Source organism: Muntiacus reevesi, chromosome 2 (assembly GCF_963930625.1).
Source record: "Muntiacus reevesi chromosome 2, mMunRee1.1, whole genome shotgun sequence".
NCBI lineage: Eukaryota > Metazoa > Chordata > Mammalia > Artiodactyla > Cervidae > Muntiacus > Muntiacus reevesi.
In genome coordinates, this window is record NC_089250.1 from 83,703,371 (window position 1) to 83,716,059 (window position 12,689).

The 12,689-nt window shown below is 36.5% G+C and overlaps 1 protein-coding gene across 1 annotated transcript in view; it reads right to left on the reverse strand.

The window, feature by feature from the left end:
- Positions 1–12,689, reverse strand: part of RYR2 (ryanodine receptor 2) — an 813,831-nt gene that overhangs the window by 69,909 nt on the left and 731,233 nt on the right. Inside the window, exons 86-88 of the mRNA XM_065922240.1 lie at positions 8,986–9,066; positions 7,704–7,792; positions 6,195–6,323 (exon numbers count right to left, since the gene is read on the reverse strand). Of these exons, the coding sequence (XP_065778312.1) occupies positions 6,195–6,323; positions 7,704–7,792; positions 8,986–9,066 (299 nt within the window). The remainder of the gene's footprint in view (positions 1–6,194; positions 6,324–7,703; positions 7,793–8,985; positions 9,067–12,689) is intronic.

A 12,689-nucleotide genomic window follows, 5' to 3' on the forward strand; every position in this document is an offset into this window, starting at 1 on the left:
GACATATCAAGGGAATATTTCATGCAAAGATGGGCACAATAAATGACAGAAGTGGTATGAACCTAACAGAAGCAGAAGATATTAAGAATAGGGAGCAAGAATACACAGAAGAACTATACAAAAAAGATCTTCATGACCCAGATTACCATGATGGTGTGATCACTCACCTAGAGCCAGACATCCTGAAATGCGAAGTCAAGTGGGACTTAGGAAGCATCACTATGAACAAAGCTAGTGGAGGCGATGGAATTCCAGTTGAGCTATTTCAAATCCTAAAAGATGATGCTGTGAAAGTGCTGCACTGAAAACGCCAGCAAATTTGGAAAACAGCAGTGACTGCAGGACTGGAAAAGGCCAGTTTTCATTTGAATTCTAAAGAAAGGCAATTCTAGAGAATGCTCAATTGCACTCATCTCACATGCTAGCAAAGCAGTCAGGTTTCAATAGTACATGAACTGTGAATTTCCAGATGCTCATGCTGGATTCAGAAAAGGCAGAGGAACCAGAGATCAAATTGCCAACATTTGTTGGATCATTGAAAAAGTGAGAGAGTTCCAGAAAAAATATCTACTTCTGTTTTATTGACTTGAACTTCCAGATGTTCAAGCTGGTTTTAGAAAAGGCAGAAGAACCAGAGATCAAATTGCCAATATCTGGTGAATCATCGAAAAAGCAAGAGAGTTCCAGAAAAACATCTATTTCTGCTTTATTGACTATGGCAAAGCCTTTGACTGTGTAAATCACAATAAACTGTGGAAAATTCTGAAAGAGACAGGAATACCAGACCACCTGACCTGCCTCTTGAGAAATCTGTATGCAGGTCAGGAAGCAACAGTTAGAGCTGGACATGGAACAACAGACTGGTTCCAAATAGAAAAAGGAGTAAGTCAAGGCTGTATATTGTCACCCTGCTTCTTTAACTTATATGTAGAGACATCATGAGAAATGCTGGGCTGGATGAATCACAAGCTGGAATCAAGATTGCCCGGAGAAATATCAATCACCTCAGATATGCAGATGACACCACCCTTCTGGCAGAAAGTGAAGAAGAACTAAAGAGCCTCTTGATGAAAGTGAAAGAGGAGAGTGAAAAAGTTGACTTAAATGTCAACATTCAGAAAACTAAGTTCATGGTATCCAGTCCCATCACTTCATGGGAAATAGATGGGGAAACAGTGGAAACAGTAGCTGACTTTATTTTTGGGGGCTCCAAAATCACTGAAGATGATGACTGCAGCCATGAAATTAAAAGACGCTTACTCCCTGGAAGGAAAGTTATGACCAACCTAGACAGCATATTAAAAAGCAGAAATATTAATTTGCCAACAAAGGTCCATCTAGTTAAAGCTTTGCTTTTTCCAGTAATGTATGGATGTGAGAGTTGGACTATAAAGAAAGCTTAGCACTGAAGAACTGATGCTTTTGAACTATGGTGTTGGAGAAGACTCTTGAGAGTCCCTTGGACTGTAAGGAGATCCAACCAGTCCATCCTAAAGGAAATCCGTGCTGAATATTCATTGGAAGGACTGATGCTAAAGCTGAAACTCTAATACTTTGGCCACCTGATGCGAAGAACTGACTCATTTGAAAAGACCCTGATGCTGGCAAAGATTGACGGTGGGAAGAGAAGGGGATGACAGAGGATGAGATGGTTGGATGGCACCACTGACTCAATGGACATGAGTTTGAGTAAGCTCCGGGAGTTGATGATGGACAGGGAAGCCTGGCGTGCTGCAGTCCATGGGGTCGCTAAGAGTCGGACATGACTGAGCGACTGAACTGAACTGAGCTGATATATATGTATGTATGTATACAATGAATAAATGAAATAAAAAACAAACAAAAACACCTGGCTAACTGTCAAAAGGCAGTGACTTTCAAGTTGACCTTCTTGTGGAACAATAAATACAACTTTCTCTTTTCTCACCAGTTATCCTGTTGTCTTAATCTAGGAATTTTGACAATAAAATGTCCTCTTACTCAAGTTCTTCTTTTCCCTTTGTTAAACTGGAAGTGAAATCTTAGAGATTACTTTTATTTTGATGATTTTGGATTTCCCCTCTTATATAATTTTCTATAGTCAGCTAAAATTGAAGTTAAAAACCAATATGCAATGCTGTCAACTGAAAGCCAGATCAAAATAAGCATGAAGGAAATTATGAGGTTTTATTCATAGTATCATCAATAATCAATAAATATTATGATAAGGCAAAACTTGAATCATAACTTCTTGACTGATATATGTGTGTGTGTTTATACATACATACATATCAAGAGAGAGAAGTTAAAAAATGAACTGGCCATAATAAACCTTGTTCTTTTACCTGCTGACCCACGAATGTTCATTTAGAATGTTCTGTGTTATGTAAATCAGTTCAGATACGCAGTCCTGTCCACTTTGCGACCCCAAGAATTCCAGCACACCAGGCTTCCCTGTCCATCATCAACTCCCTGAGCTTGCTCCAACTCATTTTCACCAAGTCGGAGATGTCATTCAAACATCTCATCCTCTGTCATCCCCTTCTCCTCTTGCCTTCAATCTTTCCCAGCATCAGGGTCTTTTCTAAAGAGTCAGTTCTTTGCATCAGGTGGCCAAAGTATTGGAGTTTCAGCTTTAGCGTCAGTTCTTCCAATGAATATTCAGGACTGATTTCTTTTACGATGGACTAGTTGGATCTCCTTGCAGTCCAAGGGACTCTCATGAGTCTTCTCCAACACCACAGTTCAAAAGCATAAATTCTTCAGTGCTCAACTTTTTTTATGGTCAAACTCTCACATCCACATGTGACTACCGGAAAAACCATAGCTTTTACTAGATGCATCTTTATTGGCAAAGTAATGCCTCTGCTTGATTAATAAGCTGTCTGGGTTTGTCATTGCTCTTCTTCCAAGAAGAAAGGGTTTTTAACTTCAGGGCTGCAATCACCATCTGCAGTGATTGTGGAGCCCCCCAAAATAAAATCTGTCACTGTTTCCATTGTTTCCCCATCTATTTGCCATGAAGTGGTGGGACTGGATGCCATGACCTTCATTTTTTGAATCCTGAGTTTAAGCCAGCTTCTCACTCTCCTCTTTCACTTTCATGAAGAGGTTCTTTAGTTCTTCTTTGCTTTTTACCATAAGGGTGGTGTCATCTGCATATCTGAGGTTATTGATATTTCTCCCAGCAATCCTGATTTCAGCTTGTGCTTCATCCAGCCCAGCATTTCGCATGATGTACTCTACATACAAGCTAAATAAGCAGGGTGACAATATACAGTCTTGACGTACTCCTTTCCCAGTTTGGAACCGTCCATTGTTCCATGTCTGGTTCTAACTGTTGTTTCTTGACCTGCATATAGGTTTTTCAGGAGGCAGGTAAGGTGGTTTGGTATTCCCATCTCTTGAAGAATGCCCCACAGTTTGTTGTGATCCACACAAGCAAAGGCTTTGCCATAGTCAATAAAGCAGAAATAGATGTTTCTCTGGAACTCACTTGCTTTTTCAATGATCCAATGGATGTTGGCAATTTCATCTCTTTTGTAAATCCAGCTTGAACATCTAGAAGTTCTCAGTTCATGTACTTTTCACAGGAGCTATTTCTGCTCATTGGCACTGAACAGTGATTAGTTAGTATTGTCCTGGTCCTGGTTCCTCTGCCTCTTCTTAATCCAGCTTGAACATCTGGAAGTTCACTGTTCACGTACTGTTGAAGCCTGACTTGGAGAATTTTGAGCATTACTTTGCTAGTGCACGAGATGAGGGCAATTGTGCGGTAGTTTGAGCATTCTTTGCCATTGCCTTTGGGATTGGAATGAAACTGAACTTTTCCAGACCTGAGGCCACTGCTGAGTTTTCCAAATTTGCTGATGTATTGGGTGCAGCACTTTCACAGCATTATTTTTTAGGATTTAGCTCACCTGGAATTCCATCACCTCCACTAGCTTTGTTCATAGCGATGCTTCCTAAGGCCCACTTGACTTTGCATTCCAGGATGTCTGGCTCTACGTGAGTGATCACACCATCATGATAATCTGGGTCATGAAGATCTTTTTTATATAGTTCTTCCGTGTATTCTTGCTCCCTATTCTTAATATCTCTGCTTATGTTAGGTCCATACCATTTCTGTCCTTTGTTGTGGCCATGTTTGCATGAAATGTTCCCTTGGTATGTCTAATTTTCTTGAAGAGATCTCCAGTCTTTCCCATTCTATTGTTTACCTTAGGTCTTTGAATTGATCACTTAGGAAGGCTTTCTTATCTCTCCTTGATGAATATATCTTTTCTTTTCATCTTACATAAATAAGTTAGAATAAAAAATTTTGCACATTGAGAGGTCAAAGGATACTTCTAATTTTATATAACTTTAGGACTCTCACTTACTTTTGGAACCAAGAAATGCCTACTCTTGGCTCAAAAGGCATTTGTGTTTTAGTTTTTTTTTAAGAAGCCATTTGCTGTTTCTATAAAATTCACTTGCTTGTGAATGTCAATCAATAAGATCAATCAATCTTATTACTTAATCAGGACAGTTCACACCAAACATGGAATGGCTCTCTTTCTAGACACTGATGAGAATATTAAGGCAATAATGGAAGCCAAGGAAGATAAGGAAATAGGAACATGAGTGGTCTGGACTGGATTTCAAACTTCACTTGCGTTTGAATAAAGAAAATTTATAAGAATTATCAAGTGTGGCTTTCCCATTTTGAAATGCTAAAATAAGAATCCTCTTCCCTGCCGAAGGAGAAAACAGAAATAGTGAGATCCTTCCAAGTTATTAATACAGAGGAGAGGGTGAACCTAGGGGAAGTAAGGAGCAACCACGCTTCCATCTTTCCTCCACACCACTCAGCCCTGGCGGCTTCACTTGGCCATGAAGAGTTCTCTCCCACATTCATTCTCAGATACCTGCAAGTATGCCAGGCTTTGGAGACACAATCTGTTATTTTTACTTAACCCTTTCCCCCTTAAGACTATGTTTTGTCTGACAAAGCAAACTGTGAGTTTCTTCCTCCTATTTTATTTTTGTACATGACACTTCAGTTACAGTGATGGAGTCAGAGTAATATCAGCCATGGACACAAGTCTTCTAGAAAATGGCAACGTTTTGCTTGCTGAAGAAAGAAGAATTTTATAAATTCTTTTAAGAATCTGCAGGTCAAAACTAGAAGTCTACCCCAAGAAGAATGTAAAGCAAATCAATGTAAACAACGTATATTATTCATGGGACTTGAAAATTTTAAGTATATTATAATTATCCTGTTGTATTGCTATATAATATATTTATATATACACACATATATGTACACACACACATACTGCGTGGGCAAAGAATGCCGCCTGCCATTTAAGTAAACAAAGGATGCTGCTGCCATCAAGCCAACAGCCACTGCAGCCACCCCAAATGGTTTACCTGAGGGGATTCAGGATCCAGGCCCTGAGAGGTAAGGTGCAAATCAAAGGAATGAGTTCAGGGAGCCCAGACTCTTGCACCTTCCCATACATAGGAAAGCACAAAATCCACTAACTTCAGATGTCTGGTTTTCTTTAATTGTAATCTTTTGATATTCTGACTACTTTATTTATTTATTTATTGCAAAAAACTACATATCCTGGCTCATCCCTTACGTTTTTGGACAGTCACTCAAAGCTGAGAGGCTGCTCCTGGGTTTAAGCCCTAAGTAAGTCCACCAAATAAAACACAATTTCCAACTTTTAGGTTGTGAAATATTTTTCTTTTTTCAGTTGACAACACACACACACATTAAAGTGAAGTTTTTAAATGCTCTTTTCCTTTTTAAAAAGTTTCTATAAAACTCCCTCCTCATTCTCCCAAGAATACTATAAAAAGTGCTTTAAAGTTCTGCCCTTTCTCCTTCACTTCTTCTCTCTCCTTCTTCGTTAATATTTATTGAGTGCTTAATATATACACTAGGTGTTGGAGATACAACACATTCAACCTCATGGTTCATGCTTTAGTATCTCATGATATCTCAATCCACCAAGTGGTAAAGCAAGTTCATTCCACATAAATTCACATGTCATTTTAAATGACCCATCGGTTAAGATTCTACAGAAGGGGTCATTAGGAAATGTGGATGAGAGCAGGAAAATACTTTAGGCATGCTGCATTTTTTCCAAGAAATTTAATGCTAACCAGTTGACTCTTTTTCCTCATTCTTTTTCAAATAACAGAAATGCTTAAAAGTTTACCTGAATATACTCTGTAAGAGTGTTAAAGACTTGTTTTGCTACTTGAATAGCTTTGGAGAAATTCCTTTGTCCTTGTTCATCAATGACATCTTTCCCAGAGTAATACCAATAGAAATCACTAATTGATTCCTGAAAAAAAGAGATGATAGGATTAAGGCTCATTCTGAAGCTATCAAAGACCAGTCCAGTTTTAGACTCTTTAAAGGAAAGCATTTTAAATAACAGATTGGAAGCAAATAAAAAGATCTGTGAAATAAACACTATTCTCAATGATTTTCCTAAACATAAAATACAGCAATATCCTCCCTAGATATAAATAACATCTGGAGAGAAGATAAGCAGAAAACTTAGCTTTAAAAATGACTTTTTGTCTCTGAAGACCTTGAAATTCACAAACATAAGGATTCATAACACTAATGCATATTTATCCATAGAGCAGTTAAATATTACCATATGAACACAGAAATTAGACAAATCATAGAATATAAACATCTGGTCTACTTTTTCTCCAGTAAAGCCAGTAACATTTCTTTAATGAGAATTTCATAATGTTCCTGACTTGTGTAAAGGCCCTGGAAGAAACTGGTTGGATTACTTATAAATACTGACAACAATTGTAAAAAAAACATCTAAATATGACTGATCTGTCCAAACAGGATGTTTTCAACAATAACTTACATTTTAAAGGAATTTTAGTTGCCTAAATGAATAATATAATTTGGGCTACCATGTAAACTACATTCAGGTTTTGAGATATGATTTTGAAAGTTACAGATATATTTCAGCAAAGCTTCTTGATATATTTGCTTCAGAACTAGACTTTTTCTCCATTAGTTTTAGGTAAGAGTGTTGTGCTTTTACATATTCAAAGATTAAGGAAGAAACAGGGAGCTTGTGATCTTAAAAGTACTACACCTGATTTCCTTCTAAATAAAATGAGAAATAAAAGTATAAAATTCCATAACGAGACCTACACCTTCAGATTCAGTTCTAGTAACATGGAGAACATTACTATAGTATTGAAGATATTTTTAAGTGATGGAGTGTTAAGATGAATTTTTTCATCAGACATTTGGAGAGCTGAAAAGAATTGACCTTAGGTTCTTGCATTTAATTGTATGTTAGGTAGTTTGAAAGCCTTTCTTTCCCATTTGTAGTAATGTTTCAAACATTCTTCTCCCATTTATATATCAACCACAGAGGAAGGAAAAGAGCATGTTGATGCTTTACAAATTGAAAAGGAATTTAAAATGCCATCAAGCTAAAAACTGCAGGGAAAAAAACATTCCTGCTTATAGAAAGAAAATAAAGTAAGAGCCAGAATCAGAGGCAAAGATAATAGTGGCAGTTTCAACCTAACATTTGGGGAAAGACTGTGATCAAAGACAAAATACCTCAGTAAGTTTTGCCCTTATAAATCAAAACACATTATACCATGTCAGTTTCACAACTGCCATATCATGCCAACTAGCCAGCGTTTTAATTTGCTACTAATAAAAAGCAACGTACCTGAACTCTCAGAAGGTAGTCTACAGTAGAGATGATTATATTGACAGTTGTATTATTGCCAGTCTGAGTTCTCAGATAATTTTGAAAATCTATATAAGATCAAAAGATGTTATTAAAGTGCATTCAAAAATTTTAAATTAATTCTTTGAATAATTCTAAGAGCAAATGATGTCTAGACCAAAATCACCACAGCTTCTATAGTGTTATATCTGATACTTGAACACTGAATAATTTATATTTTCCATAAAAAGTGAGCACCTCAAAAACAAACCTAGGTGCTTCACAGAATATCAATATTTAAATTTCGCCCAAGAGGTTTGTTAACACCTGTTTCCCGATTCCTTGCTCTAAAGCTCTGGGCATGTGAATGACCAAAAAGGACTTCCACCCTGTAGGATAGGGTAATTAAATGATTTATTCTATAATCTCTTGTTCTTCAGTACTGTGTTAAGTGTTGGGGAAAGAAAAAAAATCAAGATAAAGCTCCTGCCTTCACAGATGCACAAGCCTGATGGAGAGCTCGATACATAAACAACAAATGGAAATACATCATGGCAAGTTACATAGTGAAGTAGATTCCCCCAGTTAAAGAGAGGAGGTAAAAAAGAAAGACACCTACATATGTCTCCACAGCTATTTATTGTATTTAATTTACATCTTTTTTCACAATCTGCATCTTTCTATCAGCTGTGTTCTCCAGTATGAGAAAAACTAGTAAGAATTATGAAATTCATGTTTTGAAAGTCTATATTGTGAACAAAATTTCTTGAGATTTTCTTTATATCAAATATGCACACTACATTTTTAAAACCTAAAAACTGTCTTCAAGCAAGTCAATTTTAATTAAAAAATAGCATGTATGTGTAAAATGTACAAATCAATGCTATTCTAGAGCTTTGCTTTTCAAATTATTGATTATACACATATGCCATTCAAATGGACTTCCCTGGTAACTCAGATGGTAAAGAATCTGCCTGCAATGCCATTCAAGCAAGACAATTCAGCATTACTGTAATTTTATCACTAAAAAATATCTCTCTTAGAATATCAATATCTTAAAACCATTTATTTAGAGGGGAAAAGAAAGAATTAAGTGAAATAGCTAGCAAAGGACTTTGAAAGACTCAAAGTGACATAGAAAATACCCCAGGGCCAATGCTCAATGTTCAAGAACTTTCTCGACCTAGGAGAAGCAGAACAATTAGAACTAAGAGGCTCCTGTTATTACTGGTTTCAAAATGCTTACTGCTGGGTACCATGAACAGTCTGGGGTCTCACAAACCTGAGTTGTGTCCCTCACAAAGCAGTTGCAAGAAGCGGAAGAGGTCACAGGTGAATTCGTCATCCTGCAGAACCTTTTCTCCTGAAGGAAGTCCAGAGGGACCCAATGTTATCAACCACTTTAGCCTCAACCTCCCTTTGCATCCCCACCTCCATCAAACTTGCATATTCATCTAGCATCGTCTGAACCAAAAACAATCACAAATCATAGCCACTTTTCTATCTGAAGCTCTTAAGATCATGCGCTTGACAGATAGATGCACTTTTTCTTGGTAAGAAAAGAACATTTGACTCTTAAAAACGCAGATCTCTCTCTGTTAAAGTAGCAGCATGGGTTTGGCAACATTTTAGAAACAACCTGAAGAGGTTCAGAGATTTGAACTTTTTCCCCCTTTCTTTCTATCTTTCTTTTTGTGTAGGATCTCTGCATCTCTTACAAATGTGGAAGTTAAATCTGCTTTTTTCCTAGAGTCTGACCAAAAGTTTCAATACAAAGGCATTCGGTATATATATAAAATAGGGCTAAGAGTTTCTTGTATTCACATATTAATTAAAGGATTTCTGTGAAAATTCTAAATGACTAGAAAATGTTTCTTAACTCATTTCAATGAATTCTCTCATGAGCTTGTCCAAATAGAGTGCTCATTGGTTGTAGCATTCCTTCCAGAGGAGGAACTGGCAAGCATACCTAACTCCAAGTATCAAAGCAAAAGAAAGACTTTGCTGATTCCTGCTAAGAAAGCTAAACCTAACAAAGCAATGTGCAAAGGAGGACATCTCAGAGCCACTGGAGGTATTCCGCATCACTCAACACTAACTATATGTGTGGGGGCCAGGATGAAGCCTCAGGAAAGGGTTCAGATATTTCACCTCTATTTCAATTTAAATGTACCTTGATCACAAGTTACTTTGAAAGCAAAAACACAAAGAAGAAAACAAACAAAAAACTGGCACCACACAAATGAAAGTTGAGTTTAAAAGCATAGAGTGTCCGTGAAAAAAACACTGTCAACATTATGAGTGTATGCTCTGGAATCTCAATTTGTTTAGAAAGCAAAATGACAAAAAACATAAAAAATGTTGTTTGGCAAGTGAATGAATATACTCATGTATTTAAAAAAATAATAATAACTTTTCAGACTGGAGATAACTTTGGGCTAGGAAAGAAAACTATGCAATGATCATGTGTTTACTGGAACCGAAATTATGAATGATCATAATGACAGAGAGGTGATGGACTTACCAGTCTGCAGTCTGTGACTTTCAAAGTGAGAGGCTTCATATAATGGGAGGGTTAGGAAGCAAAACCATTTTGAAAACTAATATAAACATTAAAAAAAGTACATAAAATCACTGTACTGGTTTCCCTATGAGCCTGTAAGATATGATATTTGGTGACCAAACTAAGATCACCATGTCGATAAATGTGACATGGCAAATCTAAACGTTTAAATGTGCGTTGTTTTGAATTTCAATACATGGCTGATAAGCCCATTTCTCAGTGTTTACATTCATGACAGAATAGGAAAAAAGGAACAGTCTAAACTAATAAACAAACTAAACTCTTCACTGATGACACTTTGTATCATTTCGTGAAGATGCTTTAAAATGATATTTAAATCAAAATGAGTTACATAGACTTACTGACTTTTTCCTTGTTGAACCCATCTAAAATGTTTTGTTTTTTCCATTTTCAGAAATTTGAATCAATAAAACCAAAGACATACTATCAATCTTCATAACTTCAATGTGGAATACGTAACCCGTGGTAGAAAGTATTCAGGAAAGTTAACACTGAAATAAATTAATATGTAGTCTACCAGGGTACCTAGAAATGCTCTGTACAATGCACATTAATTTATAACATAACATTTTATTTTTTGTTGGCATGCACAGTATCTTTTAGACTATATACCGAAACACACACAAGTGACTTCACTTACATTGGACACGCTGCACACAGCAGAATGAGAGAGAGAACAGAGGGGAAAGGGGGCAAGCCTTCATTTACCGTCAGGCGATACCAGGTTATTGACTAGGGTGCTACTGCTTAAGGAATACATTCCTGATTAAAATGCTGCCATTGCCCATGCTGCCTGTAGGTGGTGGAGGAACGAAGATGGAGGATGGCTTTATGTCTGCAGAAGGTACACGAGCACCAGTCTATTTTGGGATGTGCGCAAAAGAAATTCCATTGTAAGATGGAAACTAAGGTTAATAAGAAATAACGAAATGGAGTAAAATGTAGTTGAAAGCGCTCTTACATTTTAAATATCTTACTTGTAATAGCTGCATGATGGCCAAATGTAGCTATTGTGAAGGGCTCTCCCTTGGTTTTGTTTTCAGTTATAAAGGGCTTATCATTTCTAACACTGTAATAAAGGGGAAAGCTGTTTCCACACTGTTGTGATGATGAGTTTGCTCCTTGTGCTTTAGGTTTCTCGTCTATAAAATGAATGGAAAGTGCATACTGCACACCCCACTGGCTACATAGTCTATCCGACCCCTTTGTAAAGAGCTGTGAAAAGGCTAGAATTATCAGGAACAGTGGCGATGACACTAAATAAAGCTGGGAACAACATGCCTATGAACTTAGGTGTTAGTATTTTCAAAAAGTTGCCTTAACTTTTTTAAAAAAATATTTTATTTATTTATTTATTTTTTCATTTATTTATATTAGTTGGAGGCTAATTACTTTACAATATTGTAGTGGTTTTGCCATACGTTGCTATGAATCAGCCATGGGTGTACATGTGTTCCCCATCCTGAACCCCCCTCCCACCTGCCTCCTGATCCCATCCCTCTGGGTCATCCCAGTGCACCAGCCCTGAGCACCCTGTCTCATGCAAAAAAGTTGCCTTAATTTTAATGGACCAAATATTATAAAAAACACAAATTTTCACCTGGAAATAATATTAGGTAGACCTTATTTATTCAAGCTACCAATAAAAAGTAATTCCTCTTTTAGAGATTTAATAAAATTAAAATACTTTAAAAGGCTTTTCTACTCCCAAGTGGTTTATCTAATTAATAAAAAAGTACACAAAGTTTTGCTTAAGTTCAGTTAAAACAAAGTTGTTTTTACTTAGACTGTCCATACATATAGCTCATATATTGGCAGACCTATCTCCAGAAAAGATTTAACTGTTAATAATTAATTATCAATAACTGTTACTAAAATTAGTGAAATAAATAAAAAGACTACTATATACATAAACAACTGCATTAGCATCAATAGACTCCAGAAGACTAAGATCTCCAGTGTTGTAGGGTCTTGCTATGTCAATATCTCTAATAATGTGGAGATTAAAAAAGTGAGTAGTGTGAAATATGAAACTGGCTGCATTAAACAAGTCCCCCAAGTCTATTAAGTGGATCTCAAAAGCCCCCATTGCCAAGGACGAAATAATTCTGATTACAGATCTTTAGAGAACTTAAATATTTACTTTGTATATGGAAAAACTGAAGGATAAAGGCTAAAAACTTTTAAATAGTAAAAAGTTAGGTATTTAAATCCATGTGTGTAGTTTTAGTATCATGTTGCTTAAATGATCTAAATATGACTGCTTAAATAATATTACAACTCAACTACCAAAGAATAAAAAATTTATTATTTATTCATTTGGCCATTTTTTGTGGTTTTTGGGATCTTCATTCCCCAACCAGGGATCAAACTCCTGCCCCCTGTAGTGGGAGCACGGAGTC